The 13,040-nt window shown below is 41.4% G+C and overlaps 1 protein-coding gene across 1 annotated transcript in view; it reads right to left on the bottom strand.

The window, feature by feature from the left end:
- Positions 1–1,122: 1,122 nt before the first annotated feature.
- Positions 1,123–13,040, bottom strand: part of ACSL5 (acyl-CoA synthetase long chain family member 5) — a 41,767-nt gene continuing 29,849 nt past the window's right edge. Inside the window, exons 12-22 of the mRNA XM_004428084.3 lie at positions 11,873–12,007; positions 9,229–9,363; positions 8,590–8,685; positions 6,531–6,603; positions 6,162–6,250; positions 5,753–5,869; positions 4,010–4,153; positions 3,253–3,354; positions 2,683–2,754; positions 2,134–2,280; positions 1,123–1,385 (exon numbers count right to left, since the gene is read on the bottom strand). Coding sequence (XP_004428141.2) covers positions 2,140–2,280; positions 2,683–2,754; positions 3,253–3,354; positions 4,010–4,153; positions 5,753–5,869; positions 6,162–6,250; positions 6,531–6,603; positions 8,590–8,685; positions 9,229–9,363; positions 11,873–12,007 — 1,104 coding nt within the window. The 3' untranslated portion in view covers positions 1,123–1,385; positions 2,134–2,139. The remainder of the gene's footprint in view (positions 1,386–2,133; positions 2,281–2,682; positions 2,755–3,252; positions 3,355–4,009; positions 4,154–5,752; positions 5,870–6,161; positions 6,251–6,530; positions 6,604–8,589; positions 8,686–9,228; positions 9,364–11,872; positions 12,008–13,040) is intronic.

Here is a 13,040-nt window from a genome sequence, read left to right as displayed (position 1 = left end):
GGGATCTCAGACTGCTCATGTACACTTGAATATATCAAAACCTGAATCTTATGCGAGTGGTAGGATCTAAGCTGATCGACTTGGATGCTCCAAGTCAGACTTGTCTAAACCCATGAGTAGAATTACAGAAGTCACCTATTCCAGTGTTAATTCCTTCCAAGGCAAGGCAGGGAACTTGAGTTTTGGGGTTGGGCTTGTAACAGTTAACAATAAAGGAAGGGCACTTGGGGGTTTAGCAGTGAATGACACATGACTCTGCCCCATTCCTGTGAGGGGTGGGGAGGTGGACAGACACATCGTAGGATATAGTGTACTCTAATACAGTGTACAATGCAGTCAGCTATGTCAGATGGAGTCTTGTTATGCAGAAAGCAAGTGGGACAGTCTGATGGAAGTGACATTGAAGCAAGGGGACAAGTTCATGTGCCTCTGGGAGTATCTGCATTTTAGGCAGAGGGAACAGTGGAACAACAGGCTGAAATGTGCCTGGCATGTTTGAGGAACAGAAAGGCAGCCAATGTGGTTCAACTAGAATGAGTGAGGGGGAATAGGAGAGGAAGTAAGTCAAAGAGCTAATAGGGGCTAGACCGTGGAGGGACCTATAAGTTAATTCCTGCCTTCTCTTTTGTTTCAGCTACTCAAGAATAGATATTTCAGCTTTTCTGGGCTTCAGGTCTAGAAAGACCATCCAGGAACATTCTCCTTAACTCCAGTTAGAGGCCAGAAGGGAACACTGTTCAATTCTACTGGGAGTATGACAAATATGGTAAAGGAGAAAGAATATGAATCATGCTCAGTTGGAGTTTGGGCTCAGCTGATATTTGTTTTATTATTCACAGTTGTGGGATAAGACAGCCTGGGCCTCTCAACGTAGTTTCCCGCAGTAGTTAGCAAACTTGGTTGCATACTAGAATCACTTCAGACGTTTTAACTATCCCGGTGCTCAGGCTGTACCCCAGACCGTGTTAATCAGAATCCCTGAAGTAGCACCCAGGCATTAGTATCTTTTTAAACTCCCAGGTAATTCCAGTGAGAGCTACTAGCTTACATGATTGTTAAGTGGTCCTTGTCTAAAGCTGATGCTCATCATGGTTCATGAGGAAACACACACCACAACATAAGTATCTGCAGTAGTTTATTTTAAAGACTTTACAAGTGGAAGCAACATGTGTTGTCTAGGGGTAAGGTACAGTAGGGATGAGTCCAGGGGAGAAAAGATCAGTTGGTTCCTTCCCAGAAGATAGGCCTGTTGTGTAGGTGTGCTTGCCCATAAATCTTTTTACGCAGTCAGGAGGTTTTTAATCAGTACTTGCTTCATTTACTGGAAACATGCACTTGACATAAGTTTCAACTCCTTCCCCCAGAGCTTCCAGCTCAGCAGCAAACTGCAGGAAACAGATTTAGTCAACAGATACCACTTACTGTAGATAACACTTTAAGAACATTTTTTTTTGGACAACATGTCATAGGCCCAATTTTTAATTCTCCCAAGTCAGAGAAACTAGAGAATTTAGGAAATGTTCAGTAAGATCAAACTTTTCCCTTCTGTACACAGACTTCAGTGTACACAGAAGTACATAAAAGAAATTTGTGTCACAGATATGATTAATATTAGTGATAGGTTAAATCTCAATTTAAAATTTTAGTGACTCTGTGGAGTAGTTAGAAAACATGAATTATAAATAGCCTTTCAGAACTTACAGGTTCTTAATTTGAACGTTGGAAGGCCTAAGTGTTAGGACTGTCAATAAGTTAGGTGTACTATAAAATGAGGAAAATGTCACAAAGGGTCACTTTGGCCCTTGAACAAGTGGTCACTGATAAAGGTTGGAGATCATGAGGAAGGGACAGAGAATACAAATGGACCTGGAAGAAAGGTATGTTGATAAAAGTAGCCCTAAAACCTAAATGTCAGCAACATTTAGATGGGAAGGACAAGATTTATGTAGTTCAGGGCTAAGCTTCCACATTTTAAGTCTCTCAATATTTTTAAAAAACCCCAAAACTATGGTTTTATAATTTAGTAGGTAAAACAACAGACAGGAAGAAAGACAAAAAAATGAACGTAAGATTAGTTTTTAATCCTATTCCCACAAGGCAATCTACCTCCAAGCCCCTTCCAGCCATAAGTACCTTAACCTACTCCTGGATATTCTCATACAGGCTGTTGATTTGGGTCCGAAAGTACTTGGAAAGCTCTCCCCGCTTTGCTTTCATTGTTGGTGTTAAGAGCCCATTTTCGATGGAAAATGGCTCTGGATGAAGACAGATGCTTTTGACCTGGAAGAGAAGATGAACACACACACACACAGTCTCATACATGTTTGTTAGAGATACGGGCTTTTCTGCAGAGCGCTCTAAGTGCTCTGTGAAGAACCGTGAGGAATATTTCACCTTGTAAAAGTGGGGCTGATGAAGTGGAAGAGTAAAGAACAGTAACACATGCCTATTCTCACACACTTGTGATTTGGGAAAGAAGTAGGGAGAAGGGAGAAAGGATCATGGACAGCAAAAGGGACTTTACAAGTAACAGATAAGTTTACTATGCTTTGTAGTTAATGGGTTAATGGTGCAGAATCTAAAATCAATTCCTTGGAAAATACATTTAAACCCCATTATAAATGCAAACTTTAAAACTTTCCAGTGTGACTTGAGAGACCAGGATTATATCAGTAGACATACCTGTTCAAAGGATTTAAGGCCACTTTCTTTCCCAATTTTCTGCAAGTCTTCTAAAATGGCTTCCTTTACAACCTAAGAATATAAAACATAGCTTAAAGGATGGCTGTTTGGAAAAGAGCCCAAATGAAAAGCCAAGCATGAACTAACTCAAAATGCCTATAAAAGCTCATCAAGGTGAAAGTAGGATTTGGAGTGTGTACAAGCATATTTTATGCCTAGTGTTGCTCAAAGAAAAAAATTAATGAGAAGAAAAGGCAAATCTAAATATTAACAGGCTTTTTCTGGATAGCATCTTTTAACTCTCTATTCTCCAATTTTTTGTCCCACAATGAGCATGTTACTGTAAAAAGAATAGAGTTTTGTCATTGTTTTTAAACTCCCATCCCATCCTCCAGTCTGATAAAACCAGTCTATCTATTTGGGCTGCAGCCACCCATCACAAATGCAGGAAGAGTCTGTCCTTCCAGAGAGAAGGCTCTGGGAACCCATGGGTGCCCGACCTGATGGATCCTCCCCTCTCCCATGACAGACCCCATGGGGGTGCATAAAGCTTTCCTAAGTGAGACTTACTTGGTTTTGGCACAGTTCTTCAAGGGAGCCCTCAACCCCAAGTTTGGCTGCAAATGAGGGCAGCACATCTGGGTCAGGAACCACCACTCCTACCAAGGAGGACTATGGAAGGAAACAAAAGGACGAGGGCATGTGAGAACTGTGCAGTGTGTCCTCAATGAGCAAAGAAAGCAGGATTATATCTCTGTAATAGACACTTCCCAAGACTTCAGATTCAGTACTAGTGACCTACCCCTTTCTCACCACATATTTCAAACCCTCATGGAACCCTGAGAGTGGGAATCCATTTTCCCCCTCAACATCTTTACGAAAATCTTCTATTCAAATTTGGTTGTTCAAAAAGAAGTGGTGTTCAACACTAAGCTTAAAGCATCTCTGGCCTGTCCATATCAACCCTCCCCCACTCCCAAAAAGCTAAATTTAAGCACAGTATATATAAAATAGTTTGTGCCGGAGGAACTCTTATTGTAGTGGAAATTAAGTGCAATGTGGGGCTCTTTTTCACTAAATGGCTACCCTTTAGTATAACAGTTTTTAACAATTCTACTGACTGAGAGTCTATCAGTTTCAAAAAAAAAAAAAAATTTTTTTTTTTTTGCTTATATTGCCTTATTTGAGGCTTGGAATGTGGCTTCATTTCTTTAGTTTTATAAGCTTGGATCTTCTCATCCTAAACCCACCTATACAGATTTCCTGTAGCTATGGGAATCAGCATAGTCTGTGCCTGAAAATGGCTATTGTTAAAACAATGTATTACCCGTAAGCTTTCCCCGTGTACAAAAATTTGTGACACCGGTCTACTCCTTGTGTAGATATTTTCTATCTTCTCTGGAGCAATGTATTCTCCTTGGGCCAGCTTGAAAATATTCTTTTTACGGTCAATGATCTTCAGAGTTCCATTCTATATGAGAGAGATAACAGCTTCAGTGTTTTTGAGCCCTATGGGTGGTGTCAGTGGAGAGAGTGGCGAAGTCACAGTTATCTTCTTTCTTTAAACTTGACTTCTCTAGATACTTTTGAGCACTCTTTTATTTCTCTTTCTTGGCTTTAGGGAAAGGGAAGTGAAGCAGCGTCCAGCAAGAACCTGTCTATACTGTATGTCTGTATGGAGGGTCAACGTGCAGCCTCAGAAAAAGTCCCAGAGACTTCTGGGATTGTGTAAATGGTTGCCTCATCCAATGAAGAAATTTTGTGGCTCTGAATTTCCAATAATTTAATTTCTAATTACTCCATTGCCAGAACTCTCTGGAATAGGGAAGGAGTTATTTTTTATTAAGACTTTTGAATTAGTTAGATCTCGCCCTCCTTGACTCTTTTTTATGTATCCCTCCTGTTAGGTCCAGGAGCAGGCTAAAACAGCTCCACCATGCTAATGCTAATCAAACAAGTCATTAATTATGCTTGTTAGGACAGAAGCAGAGCTGGGGAGGGCTCTCTGACCAGCCACCAGAGGTCATTTGCAGCTTCATTTCTCTTAGCTAATTGGTCTGAGGAGATCAGGTTCTTAGGGATTTGTATTATAGAATTGGGACAAGTGGCAAATACAATCCACATGATCACACCCTAAGTAGGACAATAGACTGAACCAACCCTGGAACCATCAACAAAGCTGACTTAAAAAATTAGCCATCAATTCAGCCTAACAGACATCTGAAAGTGATTCATAAGGCTTAGTCCTTTATAACTCCAGGGTGGGGGCACATCTGTTGCCTACACCCTAGGCTTATTAGAGCAGAGAACTCTCATTATGTTAGCAAGATACTACTAGACCCAAATCTATGAAATACATCATTTGGAAGTGTTCTTGAAGGTCTCATTGTCAAATATTCCTTGAATGTCACTTAAATCTTGAGACTATTGAGCAAGAAAGGAGATTTAAGATATGGTTACATTCCCACTCCCCCAGCACATAGTAGACAAAAACTTCTCAGACAGGAGACCTCTTAGAAAATCCCCTGCAGGGGTTCCAAGTCTCCATCACTACCATGCAATAATTTCCTCTCTTAGGAAAACAGATGAGGTTGACAGAGACTACTGCTAATTGCATGTTAGCAAGCTATGCTTAAAAACAAGTCTCTGTGTCTGCCACAGAGAGAGGCTGTGAAGGTTACTGAGAGGCAAAAATTAGCCTCTGCATACATCTACTTTAGAAATCCTGCTTCTTTGTCTTAATATCTCCCTATATATTAAGTAGAAAGAAACTTAGTCCCTTAAAACTCGTAAAAGGCAAATGTTATAGGCCAATGGAGTTATCAAATCACAATTTATGCCTCAAGAAAAGCAAAAACAAAGAAAAAAAAAACAATAAGACCACTACACCTCTTCCCTGGAAAAGTCACCTAACTTTCCTTTGTCTGTGAGCAAATCTATTCCATTGTCAAGGGAGCCATGCCAACTCAGCTGATTAACCTACTCATATCTCTGCCCATCTTGCTTCTAAGCAGACGGATCTCCCCAGTCAAGTAGCATAGACGCCCAGAGGCTTTGAAGAAACACCCACCGGGAGCCAGCAACCAATGTCTCCTGTGTGAAGCCAGCCATCCTTGTCCAGGGCTTCCTCTGTCTTCTCAGGGTCCTTCAGGTATCCTTTGAACACGTTGACGCCCTTGACGCAGATCTGCACATCAGACAGTACAGGTGGTGACAACAGCAGAAGCTGGTCCTCCTGGCTTGGGTACTTTACAAAACACCTGCTTCCACCTTAAGTCATTTGATGGTTTCCACTACAGTGTGAAGAGCACCAGATTTTCATCCCCATTGTGGAGGATAGGAAAGCGCGAGACATTCAATTCCTTGCTAAAGATCGCAAAGGAGTCAAAGTCAAGCCTGCTCACGATTGTGTGTTCTTTCTGATACAAACATTCGCACCATGATTGTCCGGACATGACTACCAGGCACAACCTACCCACCTCTCCTTCGTTGTTCACTGAAAAGTAGTTCATGTCAGCCACATCTTCCAGCTTCACATAATTGCAAGGCAGGGGGACTCCAACATGGCCTAGAACACACCACACTGAATCAGCTGGGAAACCATAAAATGGTGATATTTCCAGGCATATTTCAGAGATATTTATGGATTGACTCTAAAAGAATAAGACCGAAAAATCATCTGGCACCAATGCTGGACAGCCAAGATAGGAAGGCCTGGACCAAAACTTGAGTTTGGCATTTGCCACGTTCATCTAGAGCATTGAGGGTATCTCAACTCGTAAGTCCTAGTTCAGTTAGACCTCTTCTCCCAACCACTGCACCTCCCGCCCACTAGATGAAGAGCCTACCTGATGTCCAGTCCCCAGGTGATGTAAGTGTACAGCCAGCAGTGCATTCTGTTTGACCATAAGCTTCATATACCTAGGGAAACCAAAGAAAGGCTTTGACACTTACTCAAGATAAAGCATGAGCTGGCTGTGCCCTATGGCAAGACATGTAAAAAGCAAGGTCTCTGAGGGTTGGAGGACACTTAGTGTCCTGATAACCTTGAATTCACACCGAGCTGCTAAGTCTTTACAATGGAGGATTCACTCAAAAACCAAAAGAATCCAGAAATAGACCAAGGTATGGAAACTTATACTATACTTTGGGAAATGTGGCATTTCAAGCTGATAGGAAAATGTGAGTTATTCATTAAGGGTTGTGCAACCCGATGTCAACTGCTCTTGAACCTAGGCAATGGAGCACTACTGAAGGAAGTGGAGAAAGTGAGTAGGATTTTTTAAGGGAAATAGCTCTAGCTGTGGTATAGAATAGGGGTTGGCAAACTTTTGATGAATAGGACCATACAGTAAATATTTTCAGCTTTTTGAGCCATCTGGTCTCTGTCTCAACTACTTAACTCTGCCAATGTAGCACAAAAGCAGCAGTAGGCAATACATAAACAAATGGGTAGGGCTGTGTTCCACTAAAATTTTACCTATAAAAACAGGCAAAGAACTAGATTTGGCCTGTGCTACAGTTTGCCAACCCCTTGTATAGAGGATAATCTTGACAGGAGAGAGGCTGGTGGGAGAAATAAGTGTACAGGCTGCTGCCATGGGGGATGTGGCCTGTGATGGGCAGAGTTGGTAGAGACAGAGAGGAAGGCATTTCTGGGAAGGGTGTAGCAACAGGACCTTCTGATCTATTGGTTTCAGGGGCTGAGGGAAAGGAAAGTATTAAGAATGGCCAAGAGGGGGCTAGTTTGAAAGACTAGAGGATCCCTGGCCTTGGTATCAATTCAGAATCTTTTTTGATGGGGGTTATCCAGATAGGGGACACTCTGTGAGGACAAGGCTATCTGTTTCACTCATGCTGTGCATTTTAGTCAAATGAATGAACTAGTTAGCCATTTGGAGAAAAACAAAGAGAGACAATATCCATGCCCAAGCCCTTGTACTAAATTCCAGATGGATCAGAGACTTAATTGGAAAAAAGTAAAACCGTAAGATTACCAGGAAATCTAGATGAAAACAGTTTTATAAAATATTGGGAAATCCTATCTAAGCAATTCAAAAACCACAAATACAAAATGCAAAAAGAAGAGACTGGGAAAAATATTTCTAACACAACAAAGATTAATATTATTACTATTATGAAGAACTCTTAGAGAGTAACGTAAAAGAGAATCAAAATATCCTTTGCCCATTTTTCTATAAGGAAGTAGTACAGTAATTCATGAAAGAAATACAAGTGCCAATAAGTAATAGAAAAGATGTTCAGTGTTAATGAAAGAAATAAAACTGCAATAACATTTTTTAGTGTATCTGATTGGCTAAGATTTAAGTGACTGAAAAAGCCTGTCACTGGCACGAATGTGGGGATACAAGGCCTCACGCATTATTTGCAGGAATGTATAAAAAAGGGAAGCGTGATAATCTACCTTAACATGTAAAAAAACCCGTATACTTTGACCCAATTATCCTTACTCTCAGGGATTTATCCTAAGTTGATAATTGCATAAATACTAAAGGTTACACAAGTATCCTTATCACTTCATTGACTATAACAGAAAAAAAAAAATGGTAAGCAACTCAAGTGTCCATCAATGGGAGACTAGTTATTTGGGAACATTCAAAAAACTATTACAAAATCATTAAAATGATGTAGATATTTATTTGACAGGGAGGAATGATGGTGGGGCACTGTTTAATAAGTATTTCAGAACACTGATGCCATTTATGTAAAGGTTTCTGTACACAGATGAATAAAGAGGTGACTAGAAGGATGTTTTCTCTTGATTTTGAGACGTGGGGTGACTTTCTCTTTGGTACTTTTCAGCTGTGTTTTAATTTGTACTTAAACAGTGAGCTTTATTTGTGCAAAAGTGAAATAAGCTATCTTCAAAGGAGGTGCTTGGCTTACCGAACATCCCATTGCCGCCCGGAAGAACGTCAAGACGGAAGAGGAGATGGGGGCAGCTCCAGTGATCAGGAAGCGAACCTTCCCTCCCAGGCTGGCCTGTTTAGAAGAAGCAAAAGACCTGCTGAAACCTATTTCCTTGGCTTCAGTTTCTTCCACTGCAAAATGGGTAGAACAGCCTACCCAGTGTTGTTATAAGAATTAAACTAATTTACAAAGCTCTTAGAATAGGGCCTGGCATTAAGGAAAAATACTTAAAATGTTAGCTATTATCATCACTACTATCCATAGGTGGGACCAGACCTGCAGTTTTTAAAAAACTGTTCTCAGTTTTTTGAAAATTATCTGTTCTCAGATAATTTGTATTCTTGGGCCCTTCAAATTACTTAAAATCTCAACAGACCACTTATAAGAATAAGAGAGAGTGCTAGAACCTAAGTAAAACCCATTTTCTGCTTTTTGACCAATTCCCTTTAGTGACAAAGTTGGCCAAGAGAGATCTCCAATGGTGAGTGAACACAGAAAGTGTGAAAGTATGTCCAGTTAAAGAGACGCTCAGCCATCAGAGGGAAAGGAAACTATGCTTGGTCAGTGGGCAGCCCAGATATTTGCCTGGCTCTGTCCAGGACCCACCCAACCTACCTGGATCTTTCCAAAGATGAGCTTGTCCCAGATACTGTCACGCCTGATGACACCTCTTTTCACTTCACTGAATTTAATGGCAACAGCCAAGTTCAACAAGAACTTCTTCAAGGGTGTCCTGGCTTCATTTTGTACCTGCAGGGTGATAGCTCCACTTAGTTGGAAACCTATTGGAGATACTCACCAAGGCCATTCCTCAGTGAGCAAGAGATGGTGCCTCGTAGCTTCATAAGGAAGTGGCTCTCGTGCATGAGCTAGGTTGCTGAATAATGAGGAGCCCAGAGAATTATGGCCACACTAAGAAAGAAGTGAACTTGGTATATACATACAGGGCTCCAGCTCCTCAGATTGCTCGTCGTTGGCAGACAACTTTGACAACTGAGATAAGCATGTCCTCAAAAGGTGGTCAGCATTTACCTACAAAGTCACCTGGGAGTACTAGATTAAAAAAAACAGCTCAGTGGGCACCACCCTAAGGCTTTTGATTTAGTAGCTTAAGGGCAGGGCCTAGGAATCTGATCTTTTAAAGGAGCACCACCTCTCCCTCCCCTTGCTCCTTTGATACTTACGTACACTAAACTTGGAGAAATACCACCTTTCTCTGTAACTAAAGTTCGTTTAGCCATGCCATATAAAACCCAACAGACTTTCCTACTTAGATTATTTCTTCCCTTTGAGCTTAATTCTGACACCATTTTCCCAGCTCACATGATTTCCCTAGTCTCCCTGATTCTGGCCTCACCATGACTCTAAAATCCAACAACCACACTCCTGCCACAGGAGAGCTTTTGCCAAGCACAACTCAAAGAAAGTCCCTTTTTCCAAAATTAAATCCTGAACTCCATATTCTGGCCTTCAAGACTCCATCCTACTGGAAGTCAGATTCAAGGAAATCAAAGTTATTTTCCAGTTCAAAATTCAAAGACTGCCTCCCATATTTACACTCCCATTTCTGGGCCTTCAGTCAAACGGGGCTGCTCATCCTCACCTCCTAATGCCAACTGTGCTCTAGGCTCTAAGAACCTACTCACATCTGTACCATCAATTTGCCAATATCTCCTTATCTCTTTCCAAGATCTACACTCAAGTGCTGCCTGCATCATGTCATTCCTGATCCCTCTCTCAATCTAAGAGATTTATCTTTCTTTAATATTCACAAGGCTCAACATTTCCCTAACAAGTCACTGACAAAGAGCTGGAATCTAGACACTCAGGTAATAAAGTCCCCGATTTTAAAAATAAGTTCCAGAAGTGAACTGTGTGTTAAACATTACCATGTTATAAAATAACTATCTGTAAAAAATCAAAAATGTCCAACAACATGAACAAAACCCATGACAACAACCAAATCTAATAATTCCATAGCATGATGAGGAACTGTTAGAACTGGTGTCAATCCTGTTAGAAACAAGGGCTTTCAACGTCCAGCAGTTATCTGTGTTCTAGAATGCCGCCCGCCCTGTCCCTGGAGCCCCAGGATAGCACCTGGTGAGATTCCCAAGTGTGAAAGGGAATGTTAGAATCTCAAGGGTGGGATCCAAGGCATATGAAGAATGACCATGTGTTATTTGTTCAGGGCTCCTATGCCTGTAAAATTATGAGATGATTGAGCGTGTGGTTAAGTGCCTGGGCTCTGTTATTTTATTATACTGCCTGAGTTAAAATCCCTGTTCCCAGGGGTCCTTGAAGAAATTAGCCAATCCAAGACTTGGGTGAGATAACATACAAGATGAGCTTGGGACATCTTGTGACAGAAAGCAAGGAAGCTATCAAAGACTACTGGGGGTCATGTCAAAAGGACACAGGAGTGACCTGATGAGGCTCCCAACTTCCAAGATGGGACAATTTGAACATCAAGAATGACTGAATGGATTAGACATACAAATATGCAAATCATACATTTATAATATTACAAAGAAAAAATCTCACTGGCTATTTTTGAAGATTGTTGGGGCACCAATTCATTATTTTGAAGACTGATAAATAAAGGAAAAGAATCAAATATTTGTCATGCCTTTATGGAAGCATCTCAGCCAATGAATGCAAGAGAAATGAATTAGAAAAATCATAATTTTGCAAACCCTAATGAAAAATAGAGAAGTGATCAATGATAGCTAAAACTATTATGTGACAGTGTGATTCTGGCCCCACTACTTATTAGATATGACTCTGAACAAGTTATTTAACCTCCAAGTCTCAGTCCCCTCATCTGTGAGTTATGGATAATCAGTGTAGGTGATTTCCTGTGCTTTTGTGAGGATTAAATGAAGGAATGCATATGAAATGTTTACCACGGGGCCTGACACCTCAGTAAGAAGCTCAATAACCAGTAGGCACTATGAAATTAGAGTAACAACTTCCCAGTAAGTTTGTTGCATTTTGAGGGGCTCCCCAAGTGTCTGACTTGAGCTCTTTCTCCAGGTCAGGTCCAAGTAATCTCACCCAGAGGAAAGGGGACTTCATTTATTATGGTTTTTCATGGCTGCATTTGTAAATGTGGCTGTAAATAGATACCCGTAGGGAGGTGGGGCTGGAAGTGGAGCAAATTTCTTAGCAACATAGAGTCCCTAACAGCATCCGTCAGACCTAAGCCACAGACAGTTCCTTCATCTCAGGGCCAGCCCAGCAGAAGCAAGGTTAGTACCTTATCATAGACCCTGTTAAGGAGTCGAGGCACGGTGGGAAAGACTGTGGGCTTCAGAGCCTTCATGTCATCGGGCAGCAACCGAATATCTCCTTGGAAGAACCCAACTTTGGCTCCACAAGAGTACACAACAGCCTAAAAGCAAAACACAAGAAAGGGCTCATGGGGCCGGCCCCGTGGAGTAGCGGTTAAGTGCGCACGCTCCTCTGCTGGCAGCCCAGGTTCGGATCGCAGGTGTGCACCGATGCTCCCCTTGTCATGCCATGCTGAGGCGGCATCCCATATAAAGTGGAGGAAGATGGGCACAGATGTTAGCCCAGGGCCAGTCTTCCTCAGCAAAAAGAGGAGGATTGGCATGGATGTTACCTCAGAGCTGATCTTCCTCACAAAAAAAAAAAACCCAAAATGAATAGGGCTCAGAGCCATAGGACTGCTTCAGGTGGGGCCTGGCTTGGACTAGGTTGACGTCCACGGGCACTTTTCTCTGTACAGCGCCCCCACCCCCAATGTTTCAGGTACCCAGAACTCTGAGAGCCCACCCCCAAGACAGGATGGAAACTCATTTCTGCGGAGGTGGCAGGAGAGAGAAGACAGAATATGAGACCGAGGGCCCACCCCTACTCTACCCACAGCTCTTGGTGACAGTCTAAGACATCCTTTGTAAGAGACCACTTTATGTTTAAGACTTCAGATCTAACAATATTACCTAGCTATTATCTTATAAACTGGGCACAATGAAATGGATATAACTGTCATCATGGGCCATATTAAAAGCTACTAAGAATTCCAATAGATAGGTTCATTATGTAGCACTAAGAAAAAATGCTGCCAATTAAACTAGAACATACCTACAATTGTAAAACCATCTCAATTTCAGAAATGTTAAAATGTGAAAAAAATATGCTTATTAGAATCAACATTTTGTTAATCAGATATCAACATTTTAGCCTAAAGATCTGAATCTTTCATTTTGGCATTTCACGCATCAACAGATAAACTGATGAAGAGGTATTTAAGGGTGGAGCAGAGAGAGGATTGCCATCTATACTACCACCTGTGTGTTTGTCTTTTTTTTTTTTTTTTTAGTGAGGAAGATTAGCCCTAAGCTAACACCTATTGCCAATCCTCCTCTTTTTTTGCTGAGGAAGATTGGCCCTGGGCTAACATC

The sequence above is a fragment of the Ceratotherium simum genome, chromosome 6 (assembly GCF_057802395.1).
Source record: "Ceratotherium simum simum isolate JZ-2026a chromosome 6, ASM5780239v1, whole genome shotgun sequence".
NCBI lineage: Eukaryota > Metazoa > Chordata > Mammalia > Perissodactyla > Rhinocerotidae > Ceratotherium > Ceratotherium simum.
This window is presented reverse-complemented; position numbering and strand designations above follow the sequence as displayed.